We start from the raw sequence: 16,526 nt of genomic DNA, 5'->3' as shown, positions 1-16,526 counted from the left end.
TCGCAGGACTGGCCTAGGGTAATTTTTAGAGGGGTTTTAATCAATATTTTAAATTGGACAATCTCTAATATTTCTTTTAAATTAATTTTAAACCTGTATTGTTATTTATGTATTTTAATTGATTGTCAGCCGCCCTGAGTCCTACGAGGAGAAGGGCGGGATATAAATCTAAATAATAAAATAAATAAATAAATAAATAAATTCAAATCAGGATCTTGACCAAAAGGGGGGGAAGGATAAGGACACCTTATTCTCATCTTTCAGCAATCCTGATAAAGGCAAGATCACTTATGTCACTGGCAATATCAGAAGCAGGGATCTCTTCTACTTTCCAGGAATTCTGGTTCATATTGCTCTTTCTCCAAAAAAAAGTTAGTTGGTGGAAGGAAGGAAAGTTAAACTCCTGACCAGAGCTCTTGATCAGTTTTAACCTCTTACCTTACTACTTTCATTGGCAATGATGAGACAGTTATCCTGACTCTGACACTTCTAAAGAACTGGATCGTTAAAGAGAAGCTTGCGCAGGGATCCACGGTGCCCATGCACATGTATCATGCACCCACCATCACCCACCCTTATTCCCCAGTATCATGTCCAAAGGATAAATGTTGCTCTCCCTCAAAAGAAGTTTCTTCCCCTGGCTTAAAGGACTTAGGAAAGAAGCCTGGGAAATTGTAAGGTTCTTAACACTCTTCCACGAAAGGATGAACTAGTTTTGAATGTGAAAACAATAAAGCCTATCTGGAGGGAAAACGAGTGAATTTTGAAACTCAGTAACCTAAAAGCAGTGGAGGTCGCTTGTTGCCTTTGTCAGTAGTCTGATCCAAACAGTCCATTTGGCTATCAGAGATGGAGCATTTCAACATACAGCATTTCAACCTACAGACCCAGATGAATCAGTATGCGTGCAAATACACTCACATATTTCAAAATCCTATAAAATTTCAGAGGTAATTTAATCTGGGTAATCACTGCAGAATGGCATTTGTATTGTTCTTTTTTTTTTTTTGAAAATCAGAGATAAATTTAACCCTATATGTCTGTAGAGGAGAGTTCAAATAATATTGATAAATGCCTGCCAGGTATTTGTTCTGACTTTTCTGTCAAAGATGTGTATTATTGGTATAATGTCATATAGCTTCCGTTGAAACAAGTAACAATTATTTCTGTATTTCTTGGCAGCTTTGAAGTTCAAGTGTTTCTTCAGAGCCTTGCAATGGTCCATGCCATAGAAATCATCAACAACTCCCCTCTTCTACCTGGAATTACACTGGGCTATGAAATCTATGACACTTGTGCAGAGGTCACCAGGGCAATGGCTGCAGCTTTGAGGTTCCTCTCCAAATTTAATGCTTCCAAAGACCTGGTAGAATTCAGATGCAACTATTCAGATTACACACCCCGAGTAAAAGCTGTCATAGGAGCCACTTATTCGGAAGTGTCTATGTCAGTTGCAAGAATATTGAATTTGCAGCTAATACCACAGGTAAGGTCATTCTGGAAACATATCTTTATTTTCAGTCAGCAAAATTTAAATGAATGAATATCTCAATGGCATAACTGGAAGCTGAATCCTGTATAGTTAAGAAGGAGCTGCATTTGGCAGTTGCATTTCAACAACTTTCTGGATTTAGAATACGATTCTGTACAGAACTGAGCAACGTATCTGTATTTTGATAAAAGTATTTTTATGCTACGTATTTTTCCACATGCATGATATTGCACCCTCAAGCCTTTAGAAATCCATTGCTAATCTTCATATCTGGAAAAGGCAACAGGGAGAAGTAGGAAATTATATCTTTCAGCTAAAAGTTCTCCAGATTTTTCCTGGCTGTGCTACCTTTCTGCATGCAAGTAGTTCTCGATTTACGATCATTTATTTAACAACTGTTCAAAATTATGATGGTTCTGAAAAAATATGACTTACCACCATCTTTGCACTCAGAACTGTTGTAACAGCATCATGTGATCAACATTTGGATGCTTAGCAATTGAGTATTGTATCGTGTATTTATGATGTTTGAGGCATCCCGGGGTTATGTGATCACCATTTGCGATTTTCCCAAAGGACTACTGACAAGCAAAATCAAACTTTGTAAGTCAAGAGCTACCCGTAACGTGTTTTTACGAACATACAGGACAAATTAGCAATCTGATTCTTTACTTATAGTCTGATGTGCAACAAAAGGTTGACATCCCTCACTATTATCCCTGCTTGCTGGAAATGCTTTTAGTTGTATACATCTTAATACAACTGCCTAACATGCAGGTGGCCCGGGTTCGAATCTCAGAAGTGTATGGCTAGCTGATGAGAGCTAAATAGCTCGAAATAGCTATACTAGTCTCCCTTTAATTCTTTGTTGGTGAATTTAAATTTAACACGCTCTTAGTTGTAGTTCAGCAATATCTAAAAGGCCAGATTGTCAACTTTATTCTAATTGGAATAGTCACTCGGGATTAGAGGCTCATGTACATCTCATTTTCTAGTACATTTTTATTCATTATGACAGCACAGCCATGAATTTGTCAGAACATGAGTGGAAATGTGGAAATAAGGCGGGGAGGAGGGAAGGAGAGGCAACTGTAAATAGGAAGTAATGTAAACCAAATTTAAACAAAACTTTTTTCTCCATTAATATCTTATCTGCAGAAATCAGCATATCAACTGATCTTATTTTTTATAGTTAGTGGCTAGACAAATTGGTTTTTTTCCTTTAAAATTATCTAGAATCATAGCAATAGGGCTGGAAGGGATCTTGGAGGTCTTCTAGTTAGTTGTTTACATTGAGAAAATCATTCAAATAACTAGGCATAGTTTTCAGGCCATGATCACATATAGATGCACAGCAAATGTAGGATAATTATATACTATAGAAGGCCCAGCACTTGCTTTTCTATACATGTGTATTTGGCCAATCAAAGCACAATGGTTACTAGGCCCAGGGCTTTTTTTCAGCCGGAACGCGGCGGAACCGCGTTCCGGCACCTTTTTCCGGGCCGGCCGCACCGGAAATAGCCCCTCCCACACCGGAAATAGCCCCTCCCAAATTTTACTTGCATTCCTGTTCTCTAAAGGGGCGGTCCTAGGGTTTGATGAGGGCGTGGCCAGGTTTGAGTTCCGCCACCTTTTCTCCGAGAAAAAAAGCCCTGACTAGGCCCATGCAGGGTCTGCCTTCCCCTCAGAAAAGTCCAGATCAGGTTCTTTGCTGTACCTGAAACCTGATTCTTTGCTGCAAGGTGAGCATTGAGACCAGCACCTGGATATCTACTTTCACACACTATATGTATTTTGCTCCTTGCAGATTTGATTTCCCCCCGTTTCTTATGGACAATTTTATCTCAGCCTCCTCTAATGCAATACATTAAAATTGGAGGTTTTTTCCCCCTTAACACTCCATATTTGGTCAGGAAAATGCAACTGAATATTTGAGGCAACAGATTAAGGATACAGGACTGATATACAGCTAAACCTGGCACAGTTTCCCATGGAAATATTCCTGATTAGCTCTCTTACCTTTCTTAGAACTTCCAGATGTTGAAATTAAATCACAAACTGTAAATACAATTGTCTTTAGCACGATTCAGTGAGATCCATCTTAGAAGGGAAATACAAACGAATTCCATTTGACTAAGGTTCTGCCCATGTGGCTAAGGGAATACTGAAATTGTAAATCATATTTTGATTGATAGTGCATTTTATGCTGATACACATTTACAGTAGATATCCTCCCATTGAAATAATTCTCTGATCACCTCAATTGCGTTTATTTACTCTCAGACAGCTGTCATTCTGCTACTTAAACTTCAGCCAGATTTTGCTATGTACTGTATATGTGAAATGTGTAGCTGATTTATGGATATGCTTACCCAATTTTATTCTTAGTTTTTTTCCCTTTCTCTTTGCGTAAATTATTTTTATCGTGAGGCTTCATTATTGGTAAATGGACCACAAGAAAGATTTCTTGTCTCGAGGGAGTCCTCATACACTCCCTGGTAAGAGGTGAAGAGGCTGCGGAAAGGAAAGGAATGGGCAGGAGATGCACGTGACTGTAGACTGTTTTGCTGAAAAGCAAGGATGCCTCGGAGGGGAAAGAAAGCTCGCCTGGGGGAATTTTAACATTTGCAATGTGTAAACAGGGTTTCTCTCGCTCTTCTGTTCTTTCCTGGTAAACTCTTCCCTGAAATCAGAAGGGAATCTAAAGAATCCAACCATTTCAGCAAAATGCTGAAGTGAGCAACGCGACGGCATGACGCAAGCTCTGCCCCTTTCCTACACGCGTGTGAGATGTTACAACCCTTTTCCCAAAGGGGCAAAGCTTGTGCTGGGACAGCCAAGTGTTTGTTTCATCGCTTGACCCTTGTTCGGATTCATCCCTGGACACTAATCCTTCTGGTTTATTGTTTCTCCTAGACCTAGACAGAAGGATCTCTCTCTCTCTCTCTCTCTCTCTCTCTCTTTATGGCTCTGTGTGTATACACATATATTTTATGCATTTCTATGTGGGAGGGTGCTATTTGTATTAATAAAATAGCTGGTTAATATATGCATATGGGATTGATTTTTTTCAATCAGGTGCATTATTTTACTTACATTAATTAATGTTATTATTTTAGTATACATGCTTGTCTTATGTCTCAACACTACCTTTTTTCTGGGTGTGTATGACTCATACATATTGGTGAAATGGTTAAGGCTTCAGGATAAAAATTGAGAGACCCTGAAATTTAGTCCCACTTTAGGCACAAAGTCAGCTGGGTAACCTTGCGCCAATCTCTCTCTCTCTCTCTCAACTCCAGGAAGCAAGTAAAGGCAAACCACTTCTAAAATCTTTCCAAGAAAACTTTAGGGACCAGTCCAGGTAATCACCAGGACTCAACACTGCCTCAAAGGATATATACACACTTACATATCATTGTGTGTGTTTATACGATATATCTTTATATACATAAACACACCTATAAATATACATTCTTTTTCCTTTCTAGTGTTCAAATATTCTTCACTCTTCATATATGCCTTCACATAAATAGGTATGCTTTACATATGTATACATACACATATACACATATAATTGCTTGTTTTGCAGGAGAAAAGGATGGGTTTCCCCTGGAGTTTGCAACCCTAGATATCTGGGTATTGTACAACTTGTTGTACAATATTGTGCACAATGTTTACTTGTTTTTTTTCCTATCTCCTCTTCCATGGAGGAGATTTCACATTTCATATTCTTTTTATATAAAATGGTACATGTTCAAAGTGAGAAAATTACCCAGCAGTAAGAAACGTTTGGCAGCAAATGAAGTTATTCAGGCTGGAAATGTATACCTACTTAGCAATACAGACGTTCCCTTGGACATAAGAGGCTTTTTTTTCTCTGAAGAAATTAAGCAAAGCTGCTTTGGCAAGGAATGAGCCACTGTGTGGCAGCTATAAGATTTTTTCCAACCCTGGGTGAATATAACCTTCTACCTAAATAGTCAAACTGTTTTGACAACGTGACTGGTATTTTTAAGAGTTTCAATTGACCATTTCAAGTGGGGTAGCTATGTCAAATGCTAAACATTGAAATAGCCCTGTTGTTTTCACTTGTTAAAATTAGCATTTTTCAGAATACCTACCCTTCCTGCTTACCTTTGTCAGCCACATAATCTCTATCGTAAAAGTTTCTGTTTGTAAGTGAGGCTTCCTGCTAGAATTGATGAACCTTTTTCCTAGATTGCTTAGCCATCATGGCCCCTATTCACTCATCACGGAGCTTTTCTGAGGATGGATAATTAGATAAATAAGGGTCTGGGTAGCCAGACTCTCTTCTGGCTAGTGTTCCTCCCACCGTGTTTCTACTGCATCATAAAACTGAAATTCACTCTCAGAAAAATTCATAGCTGATTGTTTTTTTTTAAAAAAATTGCAATCCTTCACTGAGCCCAGAAAGATAAGGGGGGGGAAAATAGAAAACATGGAAGAAATCTTAGAAAAGGACATTTAAAACACAGGAGGGATCACTTGATCTCTTATCTGAATGGTAGGTACTTAAGACATCCATCCAGATAAACATGTTGCATTGCTTTGTATATGGAGCAGAGTATTTCAGAGGACTCCTTATCCACTCTCAGATTTTCCCTTAAGAAGTCAGTAATTAACTTTGCTTACAATTTTTCTTCAAAATATTACGCACACACACACACACACATATACAGTAGTGGCCAAAATTGTGGAAACATTTTGGGAAAACTGTATTTCTGAGCTTTGATGGCTAATAACACCACTTTTTTGGGGGAGTAGTACTATAAAATTATATATCAATGGAAAGATAATTTAATCAAGAATGTAATGCAACATAGTTTGTTCAATTATCTGTACTGTATTCTATGAAAAGTTATAGCCAAATAACCAGAAAAAGGAAGCACAACTTGCTTAGGTTGATATCAGGTAGCTTTCCTTCATCTGATTGTAGCCAATGAGCATGAGTGGTTAGAGAGCCAATCAGGTGTCATCTTGTTTTGGCAATGAGCCAATCAGATCACAGTAGGATTCAGTTATTGATATCGTGTATTGAAGCTGAGAGGAGGACATTTGTCAGTGTGTTATGTGATCACTATCAAGTTGGTTTGGGTTTTTTTTCCCTTTCATTTAGTGAGCTTGTAAAACATAATAAAATTAAAATAATGGTACAAAGAGTTACTGGCTGAGGAATTCTGGGAGTTGAAGTCCACAAGTCTTAAAGTTGCCAAGTTTGAAGACCACTGGTATAACCCTTAAATAGTGGCCTATATTATGTGACCTAGTCAAAACTTCTCCCTGTTTCCATATAACTGAACTGTTTTGCCCTCTCCGCAGGTCAGTCATGCATCCACGGCAGAAATCCTTAGCGACAAAGTGCGTTTCCCTTCTTTTCTGCGCACTGTACCCAGCGATTCCTATCAGACCAAAGCAATGGCACGATTAATCCACAGATCAGGATGGAACTGGATTGGAATCATTGCCACCGATGATGATTTTGGGCGGCTCGCTGTGGAAAGCTTTGGGTTGCAGGTCATGGCCAACAACGTCTGCATTGCCTTTAAAGAAATGTTGCCAGCTTATCTCTCAGACAGCACTATCCACGGCAAAATAAATCAAGCGCTTGAGAAGATTGTCAAGGAAACCAGGGTAAATGTCATCGTTGTCTTTCTGAGGCAATTTCACGTAATGAGACTTTTCAGAAAAGCAATAGAAAGGAACATAAATAAGACCTGGATTGCAAGTGATAACTGGTCAGCGGCTGTGAAGATTAGCACCATTCCAAATATCAGTCGCCTGGGGAAAGTGGTTGGATTTACATTCAAAAGTGGCAACATGTCCTCTTTCCATGAGTTTTTGAGCAATCTACCAACCTCACCCAGAGGCAACAACACATTCTTAAGGGAATATACGATGCTAATGTCAACGTGCTCCCATATAAATGACCAACGTCTGAGTAAGTGCATTTCAAACCATTCAACAGAGAGTTTGCCCCAGAACCACACTCGCCCAACTAACAGCCTTTGGCGAGAGGAATTTCTCATTGCCAATGTTGAACCAGGATTTATCCACAGCACCATGCTGGCAGTGTATGCAATTGCCAAGGCCATTCAAAGGCAGTGCAAGGACAGAGACTGCAAAGATCCATACGCTTTCGCTCCTTGGGAGGTAGGGCTTGATAATATTTTTTCATGCTTTTTTAGCTCTGCTTTGCATCTCTTTCTTCCTTGCATTTTACATATTAGAACACAAATATTAAGGGTCTATTTTTGTTATTGACTCAGGATGACTTATGATGTAAGGATGATTTATCAGCAGGATTAAAACATCTTGAATGTAACATAAGTTTGTGTTACGTTCCACATGTAGTGTTCCAGTTTCTAAGCAGTTGAAATTGTGTCCATTTCCTTGCTCCTGCAAGCCTGAGATCTTTGCTTCTCATGGTAGTTGGAGAAACCTTACTTGACCTTACGCATCATACAACAGATTTATTGGATTCACAAACATACTAGCTTACTCTTGTTGAGTAAGCCATAAACATCTGGATTCATAGTACATGCTAAACTAAAACTGGACAAACCACATCACAATTTAGGATTATATGTACTGTGCCCTGTGCTTTGAGAGACAGCACATTTTTTATAATCAACAACAGGTATGTATATGTGCATATTAGAAGCTTAAGGTTCTCTTATGTTTGTTTTAATTTTGGTTGGGGCTAACAGATCATATTTGAAACTGAGGAGCCACTTACAAGATTAGCTTCCACCATTAAAATTTAACTCCAATAAGAAGGAATTAATTGAAATATAAGCTTTTTTGGGGGGGAAGTTTCATCTTTGTTCCTAAATGAAAATACAAATAGACACCTTTACTAGTCCATGTATCCCCCTTTTCCCCAACAAAATAGCCCTATTGACTACTTTATAATTTCTGGGTGGGTCAAAACTCAGAGAAAGTAACCCACTCAAGATACCATGAATGCATCTTGGCAAAAGGGATTTAAATCAAATCCCAATAGCAACCCTCCCCTTCCAAATTCTGAGCATCACATTTTAGTGACAGGGTGAATTCTTTTGAAAGAAAAATCCTTAGTTTCAAGAAGAAAATTTTCCATTATGATCTACAGTAATCTGCTGCTATCTCAGCAACAATATATTATTGAGATGTGTTTGAATGTTAGTAGAGACAATATATTGTTTCATCGTGTTTCCAAGTGTCATTGGAGACGCTTGCTATACCTTACCTTAAAAAATTCTAAGCAAAACATCATAGAAAGCAAGCCGACACTGTTTTTTTCTCCCACAGATGAAAGAATAAAAAGAGGAAAGAATAAAGAGACAGCTGATGAAAGAATAAAGAGATACTCAGTGAGAGATACCCTTGAGATTATCAAGAACCTGGTGCTTAGCATATGCTGAGGGCTCTTCATCCATTTCAATGCAGCCTGTTTTCATGCAGGTCCTTAGTTAGGCTGACTCTAAATAATGGCCATGTTTATTTAGTTAATAGACAACCATCACTGGCATAATGCTTAACCATCTCTTAGCAAACTAACCTAACAATTTTCTAGAAAATGGCTCTCAAATAGGAAAAAAAAGTATTGCTAGCTTCTTTCTCCAGTATGAGCCCTAGCAGAGAGATTTCCACTTCAGCTAATTTTCTCTAACTTAGTTCTTTCACTCAAGATCAAATATAAGTAAACCATTCCTGACTTAAAAGAAGATGTTTTGTGCCTTTCAAGTACTCAAAATATAACTGCCTGAAAATCATTTATCTTCCTCTAAGAGAGGCAAAACAGGTGTAGAGCTATAATAATCAATCAAATAGAATCCAATTGACATTTTTATCTGAATATCAGGGCTGGAATATTGTCTTCTGCGTTTTTCTTTTTCTCTTATACATCAAAATCTATTTGTAAGGCAAATAATGAAGCACCCCTCATGGCCCTTAACCTCCTTTTGATCTTGTAATTGAAGAAACATTTGTAAGTGTGTGTAACCCTGAAGTTATAATCCTGCTGGGCAATCGATACAAACTTCTGATAGACATATATATGAGTGTGTCTGGATTAGTTGCACACATTTTATGACCCTATCCAAACTTTGATTGTTTAGGATTGGATTTTCAGTCACAGCACTTACTCTATGGATCGGCATCCCCCACATAGTTACACGACCCCCATGCTCCCTGCCTTCAAGGGAGCCCTAAAAGAGCCCTGGCTCTTTTCCAAAATTTGGGTTGCAAAGTTTGGGGTCAAAGGGTCAAAGTGGGGATATTGTAGGTGAGTGTTTTTAATCAGTTCTCTCAGAGCAAATAAGTAGGGAGTTTCTATAATGTTTTTCTTGCTTTTGAGTCTTCTGAATGCCTTCATTTTGTCATTTTGAAGTTGGGCAATCTAGCTCTCTCTCTCTCTCTCTCTCTCTCTCTCTCTCTCTCTCTCTCTCTCTCTCTCTCTCTCTCTCTCTCTGTGTGTGTGTGTGTGTGTGTGTGTGTGTGTGTGTGTGCATCTGTCTGTGTGTCCATGTGTTGAAGGGATTTTTGAAATCCAAACTCACTGATATGTTATTCCTGCTTCCGGCATAATGTTTTGAGCTTAACATTAATGCTATTATTGAGGGAGTACCCTGTCAACTTATCTTGTTTTTTGGGTGGAGATACACTTCCAAAAGAGCTTTCCCACAATTACTGAACCCTCAACTTTCTGGCAAGTGGACCTGAGTTTAAAATGATTCTGTTTGTTTTTAGCAAAAACTTTAAATCAGTACTCCTTTAAATCAATAATCTGGGAGGTCCACCAATTATTGTGGATTTCAACTTCTAGAATTCTCAGAAATTGCAAAAGGGCATTTTGGAATCTGAAGATCCACACACACACACACACACACACACACACACACACACTATTTGCTGAGAGAAAGGATTCCCCAAATAAAAGTTATTCACTGTAATCCTGTTATCAAAATGGGATTTTCCTCATTTGGAGGTACTGTGATTGGTTAGCAAATGCTAGGATTTAAAAACAAATTGAACTATAGCCATGAACTTTATATGCTGCTTGTGAACTACCAAAGTATGGGCATTGTATGTCTGGAAGAGAAAATGCATAAAATATCAATAAAATGGTCAAGAATTTAGATCATCCCCTTATCATGAAAGCCAAAGGTTTGTGGGAGACATGATAGAGACTGAGACATCCATCAGTTTGGAAAAAGTGGATCAAAATATTTTTCTTCTCTCCTGCAAATACACAGTTTTGGAACTCTTCTGTGAAAATGACAATTTTTTCAAGCTAAATGATAAATTCTAACAGTGCTGTCTAATGTCTACAGTATGTATATTTACCCCTACAGTGTGGCTGTAGTATTATTTTTTATCCTTATTAATAATTTCTTTATTCCCCCTTTTATTGATATTATTATTATAATTCTGTTGCTTTGCATGCATAAAGAGTGTTTCTGTACTGGAGACAAATTCTTTTGTGTTTAATCACACTTGGCCAAATAAAGTATTCAATTCAATTCAAAAATGAATTTTTAGAATTCTAAATAATGATTGGCACAGGTTAGAATGGATTTTTTCCCCAGTTTGGGCAAATGTACTGATAATATTTTATTTATGTTAGTAATTTGTTTAATTAATATTTTGTCTTTCCTCCAAGAAGTTGATGCAGCTTCCATGGGAAGCTCTCCTCAACAGAACAGGAATATTTGATGCTACAAGTGTTTATTTATTTCTTCATGGTAGCTTAGTGAAACTTCATGTTCCCCGTGTCTTTCTGAATACCATTTGGGGGGGAAAAAACAACAGGAAAAATTGCTAATTTTATGCACTATATATAGTCTTCTATCCTGAAGGTATCTGATTGGCTTTTGCTAGTAGCAGGTTTTGGGCTGACCAGAAGTTTGGCCGGATTTAGAAAGGTAATGTGCATGTTGCTAGTCATTGAATTTGCAACATTTGATTTGGGGAGAGTATCAGCATCAAACATATAAACACTTTCCTAAATCACCCAATGCTTTGTCATTCGGTGATTCATAGTTTTACCCCCACAACCCTTTCCCTGAAAACATTGTATTTGAAATGATAGCAATGATCTGTAATGAGTCATACCCTTCACATAAACATAATATAATTTGATATTACAGGCATCAAATAAAGCAATTAAACACATACACAACAGGCTTTCACTCAGTTTGTTGTGCAATCTAAGAACAAACGCAGCCAGTTTTATTAAAGCTGTCAAGATTGTATTCCTGAGTCCTGAACAGTTTCATTAAAAGCAAAACTATACACAAATGGCATATCCCTTTCCTAATATATCCAAGAAGTCAAATGAGGAGGATATGAGGAGTGAGATGATAAACTGAAGGATTGCATTTCAATGATGAAACTAACATGAAGGGAACGGAATGGATTAGGACTCTTTTTCCCTGAGCTGCTAGAATTTTAGTTGCAAGGGGTTATTGTTTGTTTTATTTTATTCAGGAGAGGGGCATATTCAACACTGTCTTACAGCTACAATATTCTGCTATTCTCCTTCATGCATAGACTGAGCTATAGTGGAGTGGTATGATACCATAAGAATGCCTGGTACCATAAGAAAGCATTGTATTCTTGAATCCCCTTCTATGTAAAAATTAAATTTATAGTAAACTTAAAATATAAGTTATTTGCAAATGTGAAATTATAAACTGAACAATGATATTATAGTCTAGGCCAGGGCTTTTCAACCTTTTCACCCATTGTACCACTTTTAGGATATGGCAACATCTGAGTACCACCAGTCACCTAGCAAGGTGTCAAAAACTTGATGACCAAAAAAAAAGGAAAAAAGTGATAAAGTACAGGTAGTCCTTGACTTACAACAGTTCGCTTAGTGACTGTTCGAAGTTACAATGGCACTGAAAAAAGTGTCCCCCAAGCCACAGCCGAGCAAGACACCTGCCTGCCTGCCTAGCAGCACTCTTCCTCCTGTCCGAGGTTTTCATTGTTGTGAGCATTTCTGTTGAGGATTGGCAGCGGGGGTGGGGTGGGGGGGTGTTTGGTTTTTATTCCCCCCGTCTGCTGGGTGGCTGCAGCAGGTTTTGGTCACTTCACATGACCCTGGGACACTATGACTGTCATAAATATGAATCAGTTGCCAAGCATCTGAATGTAAATCACAAGACCCTGGAGATGCTGCAACATTCCAGCTGATCGGCGCTTCTTCTGGGCTCAGCAGAAGCACCAGGATCAGTGCTGTTTTCCAGCTGATTGGTGCTTATTCAGGGCTCAGCAGAAGCACCACGATCAGCGCAGAGCTCCAGCTGGAGCTTGGCACTGATCCTGACGCTTCCACTGAGCCCTGACAGCCCTGCAGCTCCAGCCATCTCTCGCTCAGGCTTGTGCAGTGCTGCCACCGGTTCAGCTCATTCCCCCCCCGCTACCACTTTTCTAGGATGGTTGCGTACCACCTGCCAGGGGCCATTGTACCACAGGTGGTACCCGTACCACTGGTTGAAAAGCCCTGGTCTAGGCTTTTGTCTGCTGTGCTGCTTTTCTGTTTGTAGTGAGTTAAGGTCAACTTGCAGAGTCTGAAAGTGATGTAGTTATCCCAATTGAACATTCAAGCATCTCATTCAGACAGGCTTCAGTTACTCTGGTAAGATGATGCAATTGTGAAATTCTCCCAGACTAGGTCACAGGTGGACTTTTAAGCCTTGAGAACAACTTTTCAATTATATTTTTAATGTGGAAGGAAAGAAGCGTTAATTACATGAGAATTCTATCAATACAATACTTCCAATGCAATTCCAAAAAGCTGCCACATGCTCTGGAAGAAAGATGAAGCTACTTTAAAGAGTTACAGATAGGAATTATGTTCACGTGCAAAGCATTTTTACTCAAGTGTTTCCAAAATGCTGCAGGGAAGTAATTGCATGAACTGTGTTTAATATTTTGAGTTGTATGATTGATTCACATTAAAACAAGTCTTTTTTTCTGACTTAGCTGACTTCTTCAGTGGTCCCTGGAACGCCACTCAAAGGACAACTGTGGCGTTCAACTCAAGGAAGATCGTCCATACCCTGTATTTCAAAATATTACTACTGCTAAAAGTCATCTAAGCCCAAATTGTCCCATGTCAAATACATCAGCCTACATTCACTAACCATATCCTTCTCAATTATAGTTATGATAAATAAAAACCAAGATCTGCTTGTTCTTGAAATGATAAACATATTACAGGAAGCTATACTGAAGACTTCATAGCATTTGCAAAATTTAATCACATTAATTTTCTATAGCTAAGTAATATTGTTAATAGCTTATTTGTTTCCAAGGGAAATAAGATTGTTAATATTTTATTTTTATTTTAGCAAATAAAACAATAATTTTATTTTAGAGATGACATCAAGTTGATAAACTGCCTTCTGAAAAAAGCAATCAGGAAAAGGTTTTTTTTATTTTTATTTCATTCCACGATCCTTTCTTCAAATTTTAATTGCCCACCTATTCCCCTTGCTTAGATGGTTTCAATAAACATTTCTTCTTAACACAAATCCTCAAGTATGCAGTGCTATTATGCTGCTACTATCTGATGTTTGCCTTCCTTAAGCAATATTGTTTTTCATCATTACTTGTTTTCATTATTGCAGTTGCTCGAAATACTTAAAGAGATAAAGTTCACTGATAATGAACGGGAGGTCTATTTTGACTCTCAAGGAGACATTAACACAGGTTATGATGTTCTGCTCTGGAAGGAAATTGATGGAAGAGTGGTGATCACCAACATGGCAGAATATGACCTGGAGAAAGATGACTTCATCTTTGCAGATAAAGAAGACGAAATTGAATTCATGAATCTAAAGGTATCTGAAGGCACCTTGGAAAAACAATGGGACTGAAATACACATGGGTGTATCCATATAGATTTGTATAGACTTGGATCCAAGCTTTAGTTTGCCACTAAATGGGGGAAGAAAAATGCAGGAAATGTTGGATTATGCCCAGGCCACCTGAATACCATCCGGACATTTAGAATATCAATCCATAAATCTCATTTAGCATAAGTTGTACTTCAAAATATCTAGAAGACTCTAGACCAGGGGTAGGCAACCTTGGCTCTTTTATGACTCGTGGACTTCAACTCCCAGAATTCCTGAGCCAGCATGGCTCAGCTTGGAAACCTCTCCTTTTCCCCTCAGCATGGCTGGCTCAGGAATTCTGGGAGTTGAAGTCCACGAGTCATAAAAGAGCCAAGGTTGCCTACCCCTGCTCTAGACTGATTATCATTGTAAACCAAAAAGCTGCTTTAAGGAGTTAAAGAGAAGTGTTTCATGAGCACTCCCAGACCCTCTGAAGCCTTCAAATATGAGGGGCTGTAGAGCCCTAAAACTCCTGTCATTAAAACATATAATAAATATTTGTTTTTCCCCCATTGTCACTTCTGGTCAAACAGGTTTTTGAAACAGTTCTAAAACATGTTTGCCAGAGACGTGAGTGGGATGAGAATACCTTTATTCTTTTTCTTTGAGATATTTCATATGGTTGTTTAAGGCCAAATCTCCTCACCACAAAGTTTTAAAATAATTTTACAATAGTAACGCATGAAAGGCAATCATTTGAAACAGCAGTATAAGGAAATCAAACTAACAACAGTAGCAGGAACTCAAAATTGCAAAAGAAAGCTGGGCATTCATTATTTTAAGGAAACACGTGTAGATTGTGATGGTCCCTTTACAGATGTCTGGAGAAAGAGTAATATTTCCATTCCATGAGAAGATATTCTGTAATGATGACACTCTTTTTTTTTTGCTCAACAATGTAATAGATTGTATCTTCAGGCAAATGAATTAGGCTTTTGTGGCTTAACAGAGGATCCAAGAGGTGCATGGAGTTCTTCAAATAAGATTCAAAAGGCATTTGGGGATTAAAAGATTGACACCAGAGCAGGAGCTAAATTCTAACTTTACCTCGATCTTTTAAGTAATAAGTGTAATATATTTTTATTGCTTTTGCCCAGAAGAGCAACTGAGAATACCCGAGTGACCTTGAAAAATAGAAAGTTAAACAATGGTCTAATGTCAGGGTACAGATGAGTGCAAAGTCCTTCTCCAGAGAGGAATAAAGCAGGTGAATCAGCAAAAGTTGACACTAAGCTCGTCTGGTAACTAATAGCAATACACCCAGAGAATCTCAGATTTTACACATGGCCCTTTGAAGAGAATGCAGTTCCTTCCAACACTGTTCTCACAACTCCATATGGGTCCCCCTCTAATGGTGTTTCGGTCTCAGCCGGCCTTCTACAAATTCCTTCCAAAGACCTCCTGAATATTGCCATTCCCTCACTGGAACTAATTGAAGGAAACTAATTGAAGTAAAGCAGTTGGTCATTTACATATTGACACATTATCCCAGCTGGCAAGATTTCTGAGGAATCCCAAAGATTGTCCATACCTAAGGGTGCCACAGCATCACCATCCACTTATATCTGTTTAGAAAGGAATGGCGCTATTGTAACCTTATGCTTCTCGGTCCTACTTCAGCTGGTCACCTGGAGGCTGTGATCGTTAATGGTACTGAAGGACAATGAAAGAACCAAGAAAAATAACAGGTGGTGATGTCCCTATCAATTCAGGGGCACTGAGGTTGTAGATGCACCATATTGCACCCACAGATACGAGGGATCAGTTTCATCTAAGACTTTATACAACATATGTTGTTGTTGTTGTTAATTGCGAAGTCGTGTCCGACCCATTGCGACCCCATGGACAATGTTCCTCCAGGTCTTCCTGTCCTCTACCATCTTCTGGAGTCCATTTAAGTTCACGCCTACTGCTTCATTGACTCCATCCAGCCACCTCATTCTCTGTCGTCCCCTTCTTCTATTGCCCTCAATCTTTCCCAGCATTAGGCCCTTCTCCAGTGAGTCCTTCCTTCTCATTAGGTGGCCAAAGTATTTGAGTTTCAACTTCAGGATCTGGCCTTCTAAAGAGCAGTCGGGGTTGATCTCTTCTAGGACTGACTGGTTTGAACGCCTTGC

The 16,526-nt window shown here is 38.6% G+C and overlaps 1 protein-coding gene across 1 annotated transcript in view; it reads left to right on the top strand.

The window, feature by feature from the left end:
• Nucleotides 1–16,526, top strand: part of GPRC6A (G protein-coupled receptor class C group 6 member A) — a 24,912-nt gene that overhangs the window by 3,957 nt on the left and 4,429 nt on the right. The window contains exons 2-4 of the mRNA XM_015822720.2: nt 1,183–1,486; nt 6,839–7,669; nt 14,140–14,352. Coding sequence (XP_015678206.2) covers nt 1,183–1,486; nt 6,839–7,669; nt 14,140–14,352 — 1,348 coding nt within the window. The remainder of the gene's footprint in view (nt 1–1,182; nt 1,487–6,838; nt 7,670–14,139; nt 14,353–16,526) is intronic.

This window comes from Protobothrops mucrosquamatus, unplaced genomic scaffold (genome assembly GCF_001527695.2).
Source record: "Protobothrops mucrosquamatus isolate PMUCROS unplaced genomic scaffold, P.Mucros_1.0 scaffold1655, whole genome shotgun sequence".
NCBI classification, from domain to species: Eukaryota; Metazoa; Chordata; class Lepidosauria; order Squamata; family Viperidae; genus Protobothrops; species Protobothrops mucrosquamatus.
This window is presented reverse-complemented; position numbering and strand designations above follow the sequence as displayed.